The sequence below is a fragment of the Phyllostomus discolor genome, chromosome 8 (assembly GCF_004126475.2).
Source record: "Phyllostomus discolor isolate MPI-MPIP mPhyDis1 chromosome 8, mPhyDis1.pri.v3, whole genome shotgun sequence".
Taxonomy (NCBI): domain Eukaryota; kingdom Metazoa; phylum Chordata; class Mammalia; order Chiroptera; family Phyllostomidae; genus Phyllostomus; species Phyllostomus discolor.
The window spans coordinates 111,152,351-111,171,028 of record NC_040910.2 but is presented as its reverse complement, the minus strand read 5'-3'; the positions used below and the strand labels follow the sequence as shown (position 1 = coordinate 111,171,028).

Genomic DNA, 18,678 nt, shown 5'->3' with positions numbered 1-18,678 from the left:
TGTGGAGTGACTTGGTCTGAGCACCAGGGACACCACTGCCCGGGTGGGGACTGAGCGCGCCCCCTGGGCCCCGTGGGAACCGGGGGCTCTCCGAGGGTGAGGTCCCTTGATTCCAGGAGGGACGGGCTGGCAGGTCGTGGAAGGGGATCGAGGACGGCGAGTCCCTGGCATGCCCCCGACAGAACACCAAAGGAAAACTCAATGTATCATTTTTATTTCCTGTTCTTAAGGCCTGAGACAAACAAACGTGAGCGTGTCCTAGCTGACAACGACCTAGAACAGCGACATGCACCCCCACCTCTCCTGGAAACAGGAAAACGTCCCCTCTCCCTCTTTTAACCTAGGACTCGAACTGGAAATCAACTCTTCCCCAAAACATTTTAAACCCAACGAGGCCAGCAGGGGGCACCCTTTCCCCGCAGAGCAGGGCTCTGCTGGGTGGCATTCTGTTCTCCTCTGCCCGTTGCCCCACTGCCAGGAGACCCCGCCTCTAACACACCCCTCATACACGGAGCTTCTGTACCCCCATCTTGAAACGGCACGGTCGAACCCCACGAACAACACAGGAACTCGCTAACTTGTCAGCAGGACTAACCCAAACTCAGCTCCCTGGTGGCTGATGCCAAACTCCTTAGAGCCCTGCTCTCTCCCCAGACACATTTTCTTTCTTGGAGAGCTGGTGAGCAGGCGGCCGGGGCAGCAGCTGGGGGGGAGAGGCCCGAGGGTGGTGGCCTCACACGCGCTCAGCGGCACAAATGCTCCAGCACACACTGATGGGGGGCCGGGGGGGTCTTGCTGGACACGAAGTACGGGTGCGCGAGGGCGCCCTTGGCCGAGATCCGCTGGCTGGGGTCATACTGCAGCAGTTGCTGTGAAGGAAGAAGAGGAGGGAGGTGTGGAGGCCTTGGTGTGGCCAGCGTAGGGAGAGGAAGGACAGTCCCAGGCAAACCCCGTCTGGGGGCCCCGAGCCCCAGACTGCTGCCTTCGGGCCCAGAGCTGCACAAAGCCGCCACCTCCCAGCTCAGGGGCCAGTTCTGGGTGCTGCTGGGACGTGGAGCCCGGGGCTCAGCTCTGGCCCAGCCCCGCTGAGTCACCGGGTGGGCTCCAGGCTCCCGAGGCCAGGTCAGTCCCTCCCCTCCTCACCGAGGTTTCCAGGCCCTGGCCAACCTCGAGTCCAGACAGACTCTTCTCCGTGCAGGGGCCAAACTGGCCGGGGAGCACACTTGTGGGTGGGTTCCCAGCCAGGCTGTGGAGGGATCCCCCACCCCCCACCCCCCCGCCCCTGCCTCCCAGGGACCAGGACAGAGTCCTGAAAGCCTTGCTCGGGAGTGTGTGCCGCCCTGCTGGCCGGGCTGGCAAACACACAGACGGCTGGAAAGCCGGCATGCAACCCGAAGGTGAACACACTGCCCAGCCGTCCTCCGATCAACACCGGATCAAAGGGAGAAACGTGCCTCTGAGTCTTTGGGGTCACCCTGGGCGGGGCCAGCCCAAGGGACTGAGGCGGGGCGATGGGAGGGGTGGGCGAGGACTGCGGCAGGGACCCAGGGGGCCGGGACTGGCCTCGTGGGGGAGCGACCACTGTGGGAGGCGCTGTGGGGAGTACTGACGCGGGGGCAGCTGGGGTCCCTGCCTGGACAAGCTTGCGGGAAGATGGGGTAATAATGACCGCAGGGGAAATTACCCCAAACACACAGCAACTCAGGGAAAAAGGGCAAGAGTCACAGCACAGGGCTAACTGGAGCAGAGAAGGTTTAACAGGGAGGGTGAACATGAGGCTTATGGCGGGCGCGGTCTCCAGGCGGAGCCACCAGCAGGCGCCAGGACAGGAACGAGGAACGAGCTGGCTGTGCGCAGCGGTCAGAGGAGAGACCAGCCTGGACCCGGAAGGAGCTGGGGTGACATGAGACACAGGCTCACACAAGGGGCGCTCCTGGTGGGAGCCAGGCGGCCCTTCTTGCCCTGGCCCGGCCGCCTGCCTGGACCTACCATGAGCAGGTCCTGGCCCTCCGGCTCCAGATTGGGCACGACGTCCTCCAGCCCCTTCTTGGTCCACTTGGGGAAGCTGCCCTTATAGTCGGGCAGCTGGGTGACTCCCGGCCACATGGCTTCACTGGGCGTCCCCAGGGTCCGGAAGATGCGAAAGAGCTGGTCGATCTCAGAGTCGCCAGGAAACAGAGCTTTGCAGGTCATCTGGGGCGGGGAAGAGGAGGAGGTGTGTGGGGACCCCCCCCCCCCCCCCATCGCTGGGAATCCAATTCCAGATGAGAGAGAGGCCAGACCAGGGAGGCACCTCCGAGACCCGTCCCAAGGCTGTGCGAAGAATCCCGGCCTTCCGGGACTCAGGCCCCACTCCTCAGTCCTTCAGCCAGCCCCTCAATCCCCCTCCAACAGGGGAATCAGAGCCCCCCCACCCCCACCCCGCCACACCCCAGCAGGACCCCGCCCCCCACCATCTCTGCAAAGATGCAGCCGATGCTCCAGATGTCCACGGCTGTCGAGTAGAACTTGCTGCCCAAGAGGATCTCGGGGGCGCGATACCAGAGCGTCACCACCTGTGGGGACGAGGAGACAGCATCACTCGGGGCAGCCAAGGACACGGGTGACTCCGCCTCAGCTGGCCTTCTCTCCCCCGGGTCCCGCGGCACCTCGTGGGTGTAGGTGCGCAGGGGCACCCCGAAGGCCCGGGCCAGCCCGAAGTCAGCCAGCTTGATGGCGCCCAGCTCGTTGATGAGCAGGTTCTGGGGCTTCAGGTCCCGGTGGATGACCCGGTGCGAGTGGCAGAAGCTCACGCCCTGCAGCAGCTGGAAGAGGTAACTCTGCAACAGCCAGCGGGAGAGGGGCTGGCTGAGCGGGGCTGGAGGACGGGCCAGCCCCCCTCCCGGCGCTGCGCTCCCCTCGGTACCTTGACCAAGTGCAGGGGGAGCTCAGAGACCGGGGTGGAGTCCATGAACTTCTTCAGGTCCTGGTTCAGGAACTCAAAGACCAGATACAGCTTCTTCTCGTTGTGCACCACGTCCAGCAGCCTGGCCAGGGACATGGGTCAGGATGCGGCTTCCAGGGCACCTGGGGCAGGCCCGGCTTCCCCGCCTCCTTCCCCCCCTCACCTGACGATGTTGGGGTGCTTAAGCTCTTTGAGCAGGGAGATCTCCCTGATGGCAGTGCTTGGGACCCCCTCCGTCTCCCTGCGGGAAGGGAGGGTACAGTAGTGGAGGTGGGAAGCCAAGAAGGGTGCTTCTGCCCCGGGGGGAGCCGCCCGTGCTGCGTATCCCCTCAGGACGGCCTATCCCCGGGCGCCGGGCTCCTTGAGAGCACACTGACCCCCACCGGGGGCCCAAGGCGGAGCCTGGGTGGCGGGAGGACCGGTGACGGCCGTGTAACTGGGCAGCGTTCGGCACACGAGCTCTGAACGTGACACCCTGAGAAGGAAGGTGGCCGGGGCGGCCGGGGCGTCTCAGGGGCCGGCCCAGCACTCACAGATCCAGCCTGATCTTCTTGAGCGCCACGAGCTGCCCCGTCTCCTTGTTCTTGGCCTTATAGACCACCCCGTAGGTGCCCTCTCCGATCTTCTCCACTTTCTGGAACACGTCCATGTCCGCGCGGCTGCCCGGGAAACAGACGGCGCCCCGCGCTCGCCTCCGCGCTGGGACCCCCGCCCCGCCCCTCCCCGCGCAGCCCCAGGCCCCGCCCCTCCGGCCCGCGCCCCGCCCCCGCCCCCGCCCCCCGTCTGGGGCCGCACAGCCCCCGCCGGCAAGGTCCCCGCTACGGGGCGCAGGAGAGCCCCAACTTCTCGGGCTCAGCCCGCCTCTGCGCCGGCGGCCGGGTCCGGGGCCCGGGGCTGCCCGGAGGGGCGGCCGGGGGGCGGGGGCGCGGCACCAAGTCCGGGGTCAGCGAGGGTTTCCGGAGCCACGACCTCCCCACAGGCCGCCAGGGCCTCGGCCCTCCCCGACGGCAGAGCCTCGGCGGCGTCCGGCGCCCCGCGCCCCCACCTGGACTCGGCGCCCCCGGCCCGCTCCCCTCAGGCCCCGCGCCGAGAATTCACCAGAAGCGCCGCGCCGCGCCGGCCTGGGCGCGCGGCGGCCGGCTCCGCGGCTCCCCCTCGCGGCCGCGGCGGGCGCTGCACCACGTGCGCACGCGGCGAGGTCTCGCCGGCCTTTATTCCGAGGACCTTCTGGAACCCTCCGCGCCTCCCACGAGGCCCCCAGTCCGCGGTGCCCGGGGCTCGGCCTCCTGTGCTCTCCTGGGGGAGTGGGGTCAGGCTGCAGAAAACGGCCGTCCCCGGGGTAAGTCCCTGCGTCTTCTCTGCCGCCTCCGTCGCAGCAGCGGACTCGCCGCTCACCGCAGGCTCGGGGTGGGGGAGGGTCCCCGGGAGCCTCCCGTTGCTACGGGCCGCCGTCCCTCTGCCGCAGGTAGGCCCTCTGCTCTCCGATGGCTTGCTCTAACAGCGCGAGATTCATGCCTTCCACGCAAGTCAGCACTCGCGCCTTCACCACGGAACCGCCGTCTGAAAGACACAAACACCAGGGCGCTAGCTGGCCGCCGCCGCCGCCGCCGGGGGTGGGGGGGTGTCCAGCTGTTCTCCCCGCCCCCCACGTGTTCTCAGCCCTCAGTTTGTCTGATCACCCAAGGATGTGTTTATTCCAAGGATACGTTTATTGATTTGGGGTGGCGGGGGAGAAACGTCCATCGGTTGCCTCCTGTAAGCACCCTGGCGGGGGATTGAACCCCGGGAGCATCACAGGTGCCACCTGTTCCCCTGCCACCCCCTCCTCCATTTCTTGTAATTCAGAGGACAAAAAAAATTCTGAGCCACACTGGCGGTCACCGACCAGCGTCCGAAGCCCACGTTTCATAGAAACCTCCCACGCAGACTCACGGACACGTCTTGTTCTCTGAGGTCGCCTGCGATCACGTCTCAAATGTGTCCTGTCGCTTTAGTAAGTTCACGGCGCGTCACTAACCCTTCCTGTCGTGCTCCTGAATTCTTGCTTGTTCCGTGACAAGGGCCTGGATGGAGCTGAGGCTCCCTCGGCCTCCCTGAGTGCCGCCTGGTATCAACTACCGTCATTATTGTTGTTTTTCTTTCTCTTTTTTTTTACTTTTTAGATGCTTGTGTGTTTTTTTAAAGGTTTTATTTATTTGTTTTTAGAGAGAGGGAAAGGAGAAAGAGGGAGAGAAACATCAGTGTGTGGTTGCCTTTCGTGTGCCCCCAACTGGGGACCTGGACTGCAACCCAGGCGTGTTGCCCTGACTGGGGATCGAACCAGCGACCCTTTGGTTTGCAGGCCCACATTCAGTCTGCTTAGCTCCATCAGCCAGGGCTCGTTATCGTTATTTTAAAATGGAAGAGGCCCCAGTGCCTCATGTGCTGAGAGGGAGGAACCGGTGGTAGCAGGTGACGGACTCGTCTGAGCAGAGTCCCCACGGACGGCAGGCCATGGATCCGGGGCCACCTTGGGCTGCGGGGACCCTTCTCCGCCCCAGACTGGGCAGGGGAGCTGCTGATGGGCGTGGGGACAGACAAGTGTTGGAGGACGGACTGCTGCCGCGGCCCCAGTCGCCCCTGGGACTCGGGAGGTGAGGCAGTTCGCAGGAAGGGGCAGGCGGGTGAGCCAGTAGGGCCTGGCCTAGCAGGTGGGCGTCTGACAGCTGTGCGGACGGCGGGCCTGGGGTGGACCGGGACAGGGGCGTGGGTCTCCAGGCAGCAGGGAGGCCCCTGGGGAGATGACAGGCCAATGGGCTGGGACGCCAGGAGCTCTGTGAACTTGCTCCATCGGCAGTCGGGGGCGGGGGGGGGGCCCCGAGAGAGGGGAGGCTGGGGTTTTTAATCAGGCAGGAGTGAGGGAGGGCAGGGGCTTGACACTTCTGCCAGGAACATCGTTGACATGATAGTGGGGTCCAGCTGGAGGGGAGGAAAGGAAATGGGAGAGAGAAGATGGGAGGAAACGAGGAGCCCCAAGGCCACAGGGCAGAGAGGGGACTGAAGGGTGGCAGCTGTTTCAGGGAGCAGCTGTGGGTGACTGACAGAGGCAGAGGTGGGACAGGTCACACGGTGGCAGAACCGGTCGCCCGCAGAGGTCGAGGGGAAGGGTGTGCAATGACAAACCGGAGAAGCCGGCGGGATTCGGGCGCCACCTCCGTGGGGTGTGTGGCTCGGGGAGCTGACCGGGCCTCCGTGTGCGAGGGCGGGTGGGGGAACTGCGGGCCCGGGGAAAGGGCAGGTTTTGGGCAGGTCCTGGCAAAGTAAAAACATGCAGAGGAGGCTCGGAGATGTAGGAGGGAAAGTCCCGGAGGACACAACAGGAGGACCCACGGAGGAGGAGACGGCGGGGCCGTGGAGCAAGCCAGAGGGCTGGCACATCTGGGCTTTACGGCGAGAGTTCCAGGGCAGCCCCGGGCCCTGGCAAGTCGCTTCCAGCCTGGAGGCGAATTCTACTAGGGACCCTGGAGAAGGGTGGGGAGAGGCTGCACCCTGATACTTGAGTATCTGGACAGGAAGCCCTGGGGCCTTTGGACGGCACCCAAAGAAGGTGACACAGCTGGCGAGTTTTGACACAGAGCTGGCATTTTATCACCGCCGCCACCTCCGCAGCCGCCCAAAGAAGGTGACACAGCTGGCGAGTTTCGACACAGAGCTGGCATTTCGTCACCGCCGCCACCTCCGCAGCCAGCTCTCAGGGCAGGTGACCGGGCAGCACTGCCATCCTGGCACGGGGCGTGACCGGTGTCTGGTTGGCCTTCCTGTCCCCACGGGAGTTTGGACCCAACTGGGGGCCAGCCACACGCGCCCCCCTGCCCAGGCGGGGGGTGGGGTGGCCACTTCCACGCACAGCCTGTGCTCTGTCCCTGCCTCCTCACGGTCGCCTTTCTTGCCTTGTGGCAGTTGCAAATGATGAGCATGTATGACTTCTAGAAACATGGGGAACGTTTTTTTAAGGAACAAAAAAAAAGGTTAACATGGCATCGGTAAACTAGCCGGAGCCCAGGGAGAAAGCGGCCTGGTCTGAGGGAGGGTTGCTTGGGCTCGGGTGTTCCCTTTTTTGGCCAGAATACTCCAGTGCGGCACCGTGCGCCTGCCCGTGCGTGGGTCTCACGGCAGACCAGTCACCTGCCTCGTCACCGGCTGGATGGGCCGGGCAGGCCCGGGCACTGGCGGGTCCCTGCTCGGGTTTCCACCCAGCGAGGAACAGCTGTTGACACGGGCAGTTGCTCAGATTTGGTCTTTCTCCAGGGCTTTGAAAGAGGTGACTTTCAAATGTAATGGTGTCTCCTGCATTTACTCACTGTGACTCTTTCCCAAAGAACTTTCCCTCATCAACCATTTGGTTTCCCTCAAACACAATCCGGACAGAGAGAGGCAGGAGAAAGGCACGGGAAGGGGCACCAGGTGCACGTAAGGCAACCAGGAAAGAATAAGGAAGCCCCAGATTGCAGGAAATTCCAGCCAATTCTATAGAACAAATGACTCTGTTCTCCAATAAACAGCATTTTAAAAAAGAGAGAGAGAAGGAAGACAGAGCCATTACAGGTGAACAGAGAGTGGAGACACGTGACCCAAAGGTGCTGTGTGGACTTCGGGGCCCTGATCTGTCTAAGCCAGCCAAGCGTGAAAACTCACCTTTCCTTCCTTCTTTCTAAGGCAACTGGGGGGTCGTAAACGTGAACAGGGTATTAGAACATAGGAAGAAACAGCTGTGAATTCTGCTGGGCGTGACTGTGGGGCGTCAGAGAGTCACAGTGAGGTGTGCACGAGTAGAACGAGGCGACGTCTTGCATTTGCACTGAAACACACGGACAAGATAAATGCAGGCGCAGGCACGCCGCACAGCGGGGCGCGGGTCACGCTGAACCTGGACCGTGGCCGCGCGGACACGATTTCTACCACTCGGCGGTGGTGTACGTTTGAGATAAAAACATTACATTTAAAAAATCATATGGGTCAGATTTATGCTGGGAAGTTTCTTCCATTCTTCTTCCTACCAACGATTCTAAATGTCCACTCCAGGTCCTGCCTTGTCCCGGCCTGCTGTCCTGTCTTCGTTTCACCCCCTCCCTGCGTTAGCAGTCGGCCTTGGGGTGTGGACACCAGGCGGCCGTAGCTCCCGCGCTCCCAGGAGGCAGGGGGCGGGGGAAAGCCTCGGAGGGACCCGGCTGCAGCCAGAGCGGGCACCGGCCGCCCTTCCTGTGCAGGCCCTTGGGCCCGGGCCCATCCCTCCTCCGGGCGCCTGCCAAGCCCTTGTGGACGGCAGGGACTTGGTGAACGCCAAGGCGTAAGCCTGAATAGAGGTGAACTTGTACTAAATCGAATATAATTAAGGTGAGCACCGCTTAATTACTTTTTTTTCCCAGTGCATTTCACCCAGAGTTAAGATCACTCTGCGACTTCCGGAAAGGAAGTTGGTGGTACAAATCGAGAACCATAAACGTTCACGTGTTTTAACGTAGGAATTCTACTTTTAGGGAACTACCCTACAGAAATGATCAGAAAACAGCAAAGTTTAGTGTATGAGAATATTAACTGCAATATTTTAAATATGTATCTAGATATATAGATTAAAAAAAAATTCCCCTTCTGTAACTACAAAAGCAATACATTTTCACTGTAAAATGTATAAAGAATCCCACAATCCTACCACCCAGAAACAATTATTAACATTTTGGGAAATAATGTTTCAAAATTTTATGTGTGAAATGTAGAAAACTTACATTTGTGTAAAAATATATTAAGCAAAAATGCGATCACGTGATATATATTATTGTTTTGTAAGCTTTTTCTTAATAGCTTATTGTGAAACTCTTTTTTACATCAATTAATAGAAATTTAAAACATCCTTTTGATGGCTGCATAATATTCCACTGACCAAATGTCCTGTAACTGCTTTAACCAATAATCAATGTATAGTGCATCTATCAAAGCAGAAAATGGAAACAACATAAATGTCCGATGGTTGTATGAATTAGAACACACATCTATGAAATATTATACAGCCATTAAACAGTCCACCTAGAAAAGCTTTGAAGACATGAGGAGATGTTTATGATATAACGTTAAGCCAAAACAGCCAGACCCAACGTTATGTAATGTGACCCACATGGAGGGAAAAGGGCGCAGGGGCAGCCAGACAGGAGGCAGAGAATGTGAGTCCTTGGGGTCTTCTTTCTTTCTTTTCCCTCCCCCTCCCCCTCCCCCTCCCTCATTCCGACTTTGAGAGTACATCTGTCAGGGCTGGGGACAGGGAAAGGAGGAAGGGTGACAGGGCCTAGGCTGCTCTGACTCTCTAACGAGGTTACAGGAAAGACACGAGCTGAGGCGGGGCGGCTGCGGGTCCCCGGAAAGTCGGAGAAAAGGGGTGCTGGAGACGGTTCAGGGGGTCAGTCCAGGACAAGTTGCAGCTGCCCACTGCTCCCCTGGCTGCAAGTCTCTTGGGGACCCTTCGAGTTTAGGAGGTGTGCGGGCCTCAGAGAGAGGAAGGGTGTGGGCGTGCTCCCGGGTGGGAGGGCTCCGAGGACCTGGGCGTTCAAGACCAGCCTCCATCTCGCAGTGCCAGGGGTGCTTCCCGGTTGCTTTCACTGCTCCCACCGTGTTCTAGCTCTTCCCCGCTGGCTTACGGTGTGGTTGCTTCAGCCCCAGCCTCTCTGAGCCCTGGTTTTCTCATCTACGAACTAGCAAGAATGAGAGTCAGATCAAGAGCTGGTGGGCAGTTTCAAAAAGCCGGTACCGGGCCTGGACGTTGTAGGCCTTCAGGAATTAATGGCTTCTCTCCACTCTTTCTCAGCTCCCTGTGACAGATTAGCTGTGAGCCCAATCATCTGTTTCCCATGAGTCCCTGAACTTGTGGGCTGATGTGGAAGGGATGTTAACCCCAGTGAGGGACTCGCATTGGGTCAGACACCAGGCCCAGTCCTAACCGAGTCTCCACTCAGGAGCCGGCGTGCACGAGTGGGCACAGGGCCCCAGCTTACCCTTCTGGTGCTCGAGCTCCCCCAGGACCGTGTACAGGGAGCCCACCTGGGCTTGGAACGGCTCCACCAGCCTGGTGCACACGAGGACCTGGTGCTGCTCAGACCCGCGCTGGGCCGTCAGGGTCACGCGGGACTGGGTCACATCGTAGAGGCACAACCTGGCAGCCGGGAAAAATGCAATCGTTTCCGTCTGCAGGCACAGCCACCACAATACGCACCAGGTGTGGGGAGGCCAGTAAATCCAAGGGACGGTGGTCAGCCACACTTGGATCAGACAAAATAAAAACGGTGGCAACAAATGCAAAAAACCGTTCCAGTCTGGAGTGCTGGGGTATAAATCCCATGCACTAAAAGACACCTGTGCAGTGAGTCTTGACAGAAATGCACGCTCAGTGTAACCACCACCCCAGTAAGATTGAGTACATTTCTGTTGCCCCCTGAAGTTCCCTTGTGCCCCTCTGAAGTCAGTCTCCCCATCCCCCACCCATGCTTTCAGTCCCTATGGATGAGTTTTTCAGACCCTTGATGTTGTCGGGTAGACCAGTACTCCGGTCTTTCCCGTTGCGTGGTAGTACTCCATTGCAGGGGAAAGAAATGGGATAACATTTGTTGTCCAGTGACATTGGCTGAAATAACTGTCCTTTCCGCACTCAGACATATTAATGTCCTTATTGAAAGTCAACACTGTTTGGTTAAGTAAATAGATTACAGTTATGATAAGTAAGTTTGATAGATCTGTGCCATGACACGAAGTGGATCTGTTTAAAGTGGTGACACAGATCTGTGCGCGAGGCGTGGAGCCAGGTCTGCCGTAGCCAAGTAAGTAAGTAAGTAAACGGTGCCATCCAGTAATGCAACACGGTCTCATCGCGGTGAGGAGGTTTCTACACGCATGTACACGTGTCTCCAAGAGAGTCCCCCGTGATCCTTTCCTCCTGGCACTTGCGCCCCTGGGTAGTCCCAAACACCCTGACTGGCAGTGGCCCGTGTAGCCAACAGGATCTCGCAGAAATGACAGGGCGCGACCTCCACGGTGGGGTAGTAGAAGGAAGGCACTGTGGCTTTCTCTCGCTGTCCCTGTCGGATCGCTCCTTCCAGGGCAGGCGGCCGTGTCATGAGGATCTGCAGACAGCCCCGAGGAGAACCTGCACTGTGAGGGCCTGAGCCTTCTCTCCAAACGTGGGTGGCCGCCCTGCAGGCAGACCCCCAGGCCCAGGGCGGCCTCCAGTGTGAGCCGCCCCGGCCGCCATCGTAGCTGCAGCCTCACGAGTGAGTCTGAGCCCACGGCACCCCACCAGCTCTCTCCCAAGGTCCTGACCTGTGGTAACTATGAACGACAAGCTTTCGTGACCATCTTAAGCCACTGAACTTGGGGGTGATTTGTTACACAGCAACACATGACTTATGCAGCATACACGCGTGTGCATGTAGCGTGTGTACACATAACCCCCCACTTGCACATGTGTACATACCCACACACGTGGGGAAGTCTGCAATCACCAAAAGGCTAGCAGTGGTGGTTGAGCAGCGGGACCACAGGTGATTTGTGCTTGCTTTACGGATAGTCTGCATTTTTTTAACAGTGATGGCATATGAAGTGTTTAGCATTTAAAAAATTAGACAAAACGATAAACTATTTTCGATTGTTTTTTGGGGGGGAGGGTCAGTTAACGAACCCCCCACCCTGTGAAGAAAGAACCGTTCTCACCTGCCGAACGTCCTCAGGGCGCCCCCGTCGGGAACTTGGCCGGCTCCGACCTCCCAGGGGAAGTAGTAGACCCCGGGCTTGGGCAGCGTCATTGGCTCCTGTCTGCGAGGACCTGGGGTGGGGCTGGCTTTTGGAAGATTTCTGACAAACCAAGCAGACAACAGGGTGGAGATTAGCAGAAGACTCCGGAGACCCGCGGCGTCTGGAAGGCTAGTTCCCGTGGGCGGTGGTTTAAAATTAACGGAATTTTTTTGATAGGGTGTGCCTTCACACAGCGGAGAAGAGCTGTCCCTACTCTGACCCCTGCGCAGCGCTTCCCTCCGGGGGCCCCCGAAGCAGGGGCCCCGCCAAAGGGCAGGTGGCAGCCTGCGCTCGCGGCCACGACCACTGACCCTGCCGTCACAGCGCGGAGCTCGCACACAGCGCGCAGAAACCTGCGAGCAGCGTGGTCTTCACGCCGTGTGCTTCCCCGTGGCTACGGGCGCACGCTGTTCTGCACCGGCTTCTGCACGACCGCATCTCGACGTTCTTTCGGAGCTGTGCATAGAGGGAGTCTTCGTGTTTTGTAAAAGAAACTTTAGATTTATTTCTTTAAAAAACCTGTAAAGATGGCACAGAGAATTCCTATGTACCCAGTTTTTCCTGTAAGTATCATCTCACATCAGGGTGACCCACTGGTCAGAACTGAAGAACCCGTACAGAGCTCATTACTAACGCGGCTCCATACTGCATCGGGGTCTCCTTCGTTTCCCCTCATGTCCTGTCCTGTCCGAGTCCCCCCAGGACGCACATCACACTCAGTTGTCATGTCCCCTCGGACGCTCCTGGCTGTCCTAGCTGTGGCAGTTGCTCAGACTTCCCTTGTTTCTTTATGACCTTGAACGATTTGAGGTATCTTGGTCAGGTACTTTGTAGTAGGACTTTTAATTTGGATTTGTCTGCTGTTGTTACCACGGTCAGTCTGGGGTTATAGGTTTTTGTTAAAATTTTTTAAAGAGAGAAGAGATGGCTAGGTACATGATGTCATAACAATGCAATGGAACTCTCAGGCTTATTTTATTTTATTTACTATTTATTTTTTCCTCACAGGCTTTTTTTAAGATGAGGCATTCTACACACTCATATGGCAAGATCTCCAAGATATACTAGCAGGAAAAGAAGGAGCAGGCACGTACATATAATATGTACCTTTCTCTGTGTGTGTGTGTGTGTGTGAGAGAGAGAGAAAACAACTCCGTAACGTGAGAAGCCTTGTGTAGAATGTTAGCAAGGTGGGGATTCAGCAAGAATTATTCAGTGACAAAGGCATTCTGATAGGTTCATCCCAGGTGAGAACCTTAGACAATTTCCTGACAGGACAAGAACGTGGAGACGCGAACAAAGAAAATGGTAAGGAAATAATCCCAAGTAAGGCCCTTGCAGAAACCAGGCGACACAGCCCTAGCCCAGAAGAGGAATGTAACCGAGCGTCTGGCGCAACTGGTTGCAGCCTCCCGACGAGGGCGGCAGTGTCATCATCCACAGGCCACGGTCAACCAGCACGGTGTGTCCAGAGTGCACCTGGCTCGCGCTGCAGGAGCCGCCGGCCAAGGTCCAGTCCCCTCCCCAGAATGCACATGCTCTGCAGGGCGCAACCGGGAGGCAGAGCCTCTGGTCATCTCCGGCATGAGAGAGAAGCAAAAAGTAAAACAGCCCCTCCAAGACTGCCAAGAGGTTGCTGTGCTTCCTGGTTGGGATGATAGGGACCATCCCGTCCAACCTTGCAAAAAGCTGAAATTTTAGAATCTTTTTTAGGGTAATTTCTCCCCTCTCGAGCACCATGTATATTACAAGCTGAGCGATAAGGAACAATGCCATTAAATTTCTTTTTAATTTTTAAAATTATCGTGCAGTCGAGTTGACTCTTTGGGGGGCATACACATATTAAGTTTAACCTCAATTTGTCTTTCAGACAAAAGTTGCTCTGCGTTTATTAAGACAAGCACAGCCGGCTCCATAAGCCATTACTGCCCATCCTCACACAGCCAAAGGTTTCCGAGAAGACACGCCAGGCCTGGCTGCTCTTGGGACGCGTGGGATTCCAGCTAATCTCCTTAGAAGTCTGACTAACGGCGCCACCCATGCATTAGGGGCCTTGCCCTTTCACTTCCCCAGGCGCTTCTGGGAGAGAGATCCCTGGTAGGAAGGAGATAAATATGCTTCTTTGTAAGAAATGGGAAGTTTGCAAGTGCTGTGCGGGAAGGACAGTGAACCCATCTGACTGCTGCTTTCATTGCTGAGATTTCTTTTTTTTTTTTTTAAGATTTTGTTTTTATTTTATTTATTTTTTTTTTTAGAGAGGGAAGGGAGAGAGAAAGAGAGAGAGAGAGAGAGAGAGAGAGAGAGAGAAACATCAATGTGAGGTTGCTGGGGGTCATGGCCTGCAACCCAGGCATGTGCCCTGACTGGGAATCAAACCTGCGACACTTTGGTTCGCAGCCCGTGCTCAATCCACTGAGCTACGCCAGCCAGGGCCATTGCCGAGATTTCCGCGGTGGGACCGGAGGTAGGAGAAGTGGCGCCTGTAACCAGGCTCCTCATAGCTTTTATCAGCTTTGGGTTTTCTTTTTTTTAATCCAAACGTTGTTTAGTGGCGTGAATCTCCCACTCATCTTGATGTGGGGTGCTTTAGTGCACCTCCTTCTGAGCAGCCTCCCGGCAGCCTCGCTTGTCCCGCTGCAGGCTGGCAGAGCACAGGGGGCAGCCAGCACACAGGACGACCGCCCTTTGCGTTTGCACGCAGCGAGAGGTGGCGGTGATGTCACAGCATCCCGGGCATTTCCCTCTCGCCAGGTGAGAAGTGGGGCTGGCACCAGGGGCCTCGTCTTGTATCTCTTCTTCTTCTCCTCTGGAGACGGACGAAGGCGATCCCTAGCGAGAGGCGTGTCGTCATGGGGAGGTCTCTCACCACCGGAGAGGTGAGCTTCTTTCTCGAAGACAAGAACCAGGACTGTGTGTTTACCACGCCACAATTGGGCTGGATTACTGGTTTGCCGTGAAAGGGCAGAATTCAGGAACAGCCGGAAGGAAGAGATGCGCAGGGCGAGCATGAGGGAAGGGGTGTGGAGCTTCCACGCCCTCTGAGGGCACCAGGCTCTCATGCACCCTTGCACACTTCAACCGAGAGGCAACTCATTAACCAATTATCTGTAAGCCTATATTGCACAATCTTCAACCTGAGAACTTTGAGTTATAGCGTGTGATTTGAACTGTGGCCTCAAAAGGTTCTATCCCATGGGGTTTAGAAAGTTTACACATGATCTCAACTACGTGACTTGTACGTAAGCAAATAAAAGGGTTATTTTCCTATGTGTTTAAAAGTTCATGGGGGTGGGGAGAAGGAGGTGCAGGAGGGTGTGGGGGACACGTGGTGGCAGGTGGAGACTCGGCACGGGGCAGTAAATACACGACACAGGGTGCGGATGGCGTGTTGTAGGGTCTCGCACCGGACACTGCACTGTTCTGTTAACAAGTGTCACCCCGTTGCATTCAATAAAAAGGAAAAAAAAGTGTTCCAATCACCGGAGGAAAACATACCAGAGAAGAGTCACTCGTGGATGCTAATCACGTTGATGACAAACAGCATATTTACATAACTCCCCACAGAATACTTGAATTAATTACAAAGAGAAAAAGGGTCCACTTCTCAGCGAAGAAACTTCGCAAACACCACCTCCATGTACCTCCTGGATATGACGCACTGGGAGGTAAAGCTTTTGGCTTTCGTTACAATCGACGGGCTTAAGTGACGATGCAGGAGGAAAGCTGCTGTCGAACTGGAACACGTGACCCAAGGAGGTCACGGCTGAGCCACTGGGCTCCAGGGAGGAAGGGTCTGTGATACGGATACAGAATTGTTCCTCCATAGATGAGGAGATACTAGGAAAATCACCTACAGCATGGCAGCTGTTACCTGATGAACCTTTCCCAAACCCCTTACCTGCCCTTTTCTCCTCCTTATAAAAAGGACGGCCTGAGACGCGATGTTAAGACAGTTTGTAGGGTGCAAACCCTCTGTCTTAGACCGCCGGCCTCCCAATAAAGCGCCCGCCAAGACTCAGTCCCCGTCTGTGGTGACCGGCAGCACCAACGCCGGCCTCTCTGGTTCCCCTCTTCCTCACGAGGTCTCCCCGTCCACCCCACCTCAAATAGCCTTCTGCATCCCCCCAATCATTCTGTCGCCTCACCTTGGTTTATTTGCCTCATTGCAGCTTGTTAAATAATAGAATTTCAAATAGTGATTTGTTTACCGGTTCAGTGTCTGTGCCTCCCGCTGCACTCTCAGCTCCACGAGGTCAGGATTCCCATTATTCCCCAGGGTATCCCCTGGCGTGTGGAGCGCCTGGGCCACCATGTTCAATATTTACTGAGTGGGCGAATGTATCCATGAGGAGACAGTGGAAACACAACCTTCTACGCCCACGCTCAGCCTGGACACAAACCCCCGAAACCGTACCTTCCTGCCTACAGGGAGCTGACTTTGTGGTCTGCTGCCTTCACTGGCTGTTTTTTTTTTTGTTTTCCTCTTCCCAGGCCATCCAGCCCCGGCAAATGGTTCGAACATCAACAGCCCATTTGCCCATGGAGATTCTTTGAATTCTTTCCCCTTATTGTTCCACCAATTCCAGACTGTTGTACAGTTGTTCTTAACCAGTCCTAATCAAGACCCTGAACTGAAAGACCCACCTTAACCTAAATTTCCAATTCTCAAAAAACTCTGACCTGACCCCCTCCTCTGAGACACTGACAGAGCTTTGCCAAGCGGTGTGCTCCTTATCCAGGGAGCAGTCCACTCAGCTCTGTCTGTCCACGGGTTGTGCTGGTGATATTCTGAGTCAGTTTTTAAAAATTATTTTGGGGGGTGGAGGATGGCAAAGGGGTAAAAATGGGGGAAACTAATAGAATAACAATAAAATCTTTTTAAAAATTCGTTCATTTTGCCCTGGCTGGTGTAGCTCAGTGGATTGAGCACCAGCTTTCGAACCAAAGGGTCGCTGGTTTGATTCCCAGTCAGGGCACATGCCTGGGATGTGGGCCAGGTCCCCAGTAGGGGACACACGAGAGGCAACTACACGTTGATGTTTCTCTCCCTCCCTTTCTTCCTCCGTTACCTTCTCTTTAAAAATAAATAAAATCTTTTTTAAAAGTTATAAAAGTTAATTTTTTAAAAGATTTTGTTTATTTATTTTTAGAGAGAGGAGAGAAGGGGTTAGATAGGGAGAGAAACGTGGATGGGCTGCCTCAGTGTCAAAAGCACCCCGACCAGGGGACTGAACCTGCAGTTCAGCCATGTGCCCTGACCAGGAATCAGCCAGAGGCTGTTCACTTTGCAGGGCCATCGCCAACCAACTAAGCCACACTGGTCAGAGCCCGAGCCAGCTGTTGACCAGGGGATCACAATCTTAACACAGTAGCCAAACAAAACAGCATGGGGAACAGGGCCTCCCCACAGGTATACTGGAGCTTGAGCAAACCATCAGTGTCTTTCCCTTCCCCGCACTTCTTCCCCTCAAGGGAGTCACCTCTGCCTTTGTGGCTCCCCAACCCCAGGGGCCTACTGCCTCTGTAACAGTCTAATAATTTGGAGGAAAAAGAAGGTAATAATGATCTTCTCTAGGTTTACATTTTTGGTATTTTATTCATTGTGGATTTTTCCTGCATGAATTTTGATTTTTTTTTTAAAAGTCACATGAAAACACTATTAATCTTGGTTAATTTTTTTGGCACTTCCTTAAATTTTTGCGTTGGAGGTGAATGCCTCACTAATCTTACCCTACTCCCAGTACTGGAAGGAACACAAATGTATCGTTTTGTGGAGGGTGGGGGTTCTAGGGACACTGACCTTGCCTTGAACTTCGTCAGCGAAAGGGTCTAAGCCAGCCCTGTCCTGTTCTTGTGCATCTGGGTCACCACACCCAAACAAGCACAGCCAGCCTCCACAGAGCGCAGGCCGGGTAACTCGCCTGTAATCGGATGCCTCCTCGCCTTTCCGCACCTCCACGTCATCTTTGTCTTCTCCCCAATTTCGAGTGCTGCAAAACTGTGACTGTCTGGAGCAGCTGAGGTCTTGCTTCCCCAAATACGGCGAGTCACTTTGACTCAAATAAACGCTCATAAAAATTCTCTACAGGTTTGGCCATTCCTTACTACGACGAGTTTTGTTTTTTTAAATGGATTAAGTATCTTGATTAAAGTTACAAAAGTAAGTCAGGGAGAAGTGGGGGGGGGGATGGTATAGTGTGCTTTATTATAATGGCATGAAGTCAAAAACTAACGAAAAGGAGCAAAATAAAAGCATGCAAGTATTTTCAAAATTTTTTAGGAATCACAACGTAAGAGCACAACTAATTAACAGTGGCTGTCTCTGAGGATGGGGACCTTTTGTTTTTTTTCTTACAAATCCTCCTGTAGCAACCAGGTTTGTACACCTTACAACTTGGATGACGACGAAGATGATTGGGAAAATAAAGGTACACACACACACAGGGCTACCTCGGTCTCATTGGAAATCCGCACCCACCCCATCCATCGCGGGGAGCACCCGCAATCCTGCACCCAGCCCCACGCCGCCCACGCTTCTGGCAGCAGAGACGCCATCGGTTTAGCAAAGTCTAACTGGAGCCTCTCCCCAGTGCTGGTCTCGTCGTCGTCGTCCTTTCTTAATCCAATGTGGGAATGTTTGCGGAAATCCTACGATTTCCCCTAGCAAAGCCTCCCTCCCGGATGCCGCACCCCTTGAACCCCCGAGAGGGAGGCGGACCGGCGAGTCCCGAGGCGCAGGCGCACGTTGCCCCATCCTTGTCCCGCCCCTTCCCAACCCCGGCCACCGTGTCCGGGCGTCCCGGCGGCCCTGGGCTTCCTTTTTCTGCCCCGCGTGACCACGTGACGAGGGAGGGGCGACTTACCGAGAGCCCCTAGCGTCCCCGTCTCCCCGCACCTCCGGCCAGTTTCTGAGCTTTTTCCCGAGA

General features: G+C 56.1%; 2 protein-coding genes across 5 annotated transcripts; both read right to left on the bottom strand.

Moving 5' to 3' along the window:
* Positions 1–353: 353 nt before the first annotated feature.
* CDK3 (cyclin dependent kinase 3) lies at positions 354–4,081 on the bottom strand. 4 transcript variants are annotated; one of them, XM_036034149.1, is made up of 7 exons: positions 3,990–4,081; positions 3,478–3,603; positions 3,108–3,185; positions 2,906–3,026; positions 2,454–2,819; positions 1,990–2,193; positions 354–869 (listed from the first exon to the last, which is right to left on the bottom strand). In XM_036034149.1, exons 2-7 carry the CDS (start codon positions 3,591–3,593, stop codon positions 744–746), a joined length of 1,011 nt encoding a protein of 336 aa, XP_035890042.1. In that variant the 5' UTR covers positions 3,594–3,603; positions 3,990–4,081; the 3' UTR covers positions 354–743. The 4 variants fall into 4 exon arrangements, with proteins under 4 accessions (XP_035890042.1, XP_028376210.1, XP_035890045.1 ...); XM_028520409.2 differs by lacking the exon at positions 3,990–4,081 and having other exon boundaries at positions 2,454–2,555; positions 2,649–2,819; positions 3,478–3,674; XM_036034152.1 differs by lacking the exon at positions 3,990–4,081 and having other exon boundaries at positions 3,478–3,675.
* Positions 4,082–4,143: 62 nt separating this feature from the next.
* On the bottom strand, positions 4,144–18,677 carry TEN1 (TEN1 subunit of CST complex). The gene is made up of 4 exons (XM_028519077.2): positions 18,616–18,677; positions 11,672–11,812; positions 9,964–10,121; positions 4,144–4,504 (listed from the first exon to the last, which is right to left on the bottom strand). The coding sequence occupies exons 2-4, from the start codon at positions 11,761–11,763 to the stop codon at positions 4,383–4,385; spliced, it is 372 nt and encodes a 123-aa protein (XP_028374878.1). The 5' UTR covers positions 11,764–11,812; positions 18,616–18,677; the 3' UTR covers positions 4,144–4,382.
* Between the last annotated feature and the right edge of the window lies 1 nt (position 18,678).

Excerpts from the sequence above, each read along its gene's own strand:
- CDK3 (XM_036034149.1), bottom strand. The coding sequence starts at position 3,593 with ATGGACGTGTTCCAGAAAGTGGAGAAGATCGGAGAGGGCACCTACGGG. Across the intron at positions 2,820-2,905 it reads TCCCCCTGCACTTGGTCAAG|AGTTACCTCTTCCAGCTGCT; the intron begins GTACCGAGGGGA and ends TGGCTGTTGCAG. Across the intron at positions 2,194-2,453 it reads GCTGCATCTTTGCAGAGATG|ATGACCTGCAAAGCTCTGTT; the intron begins GTGGGGGGCGGG and ends TCCCCGCCCCAG.
- TEN1 (XM_028519077.2), bottom strand. The coding sequence starts at position 11,763 with ATGACGCTGCCCAAGCCCGGGGTCTACTACTTCCCCTGGGAGGTCGGA. Across the intron at positions 10,122-11,671 it reads GCCCTGAGGACGTTCGGCAG|GTTGTGCCTCTACGATGTGA; the intron begins GTGAGAACGGTT and ends CCCGGCTGCCAG. Across the intron at positions 4,505-9,963 it reads GGAGCTCGAGCACCAGAAGG|ACGGCGGTTCCGTGGTGAAG; the intron begins GTAAGCTGGGGC and ends TGTGTCTTTCAG.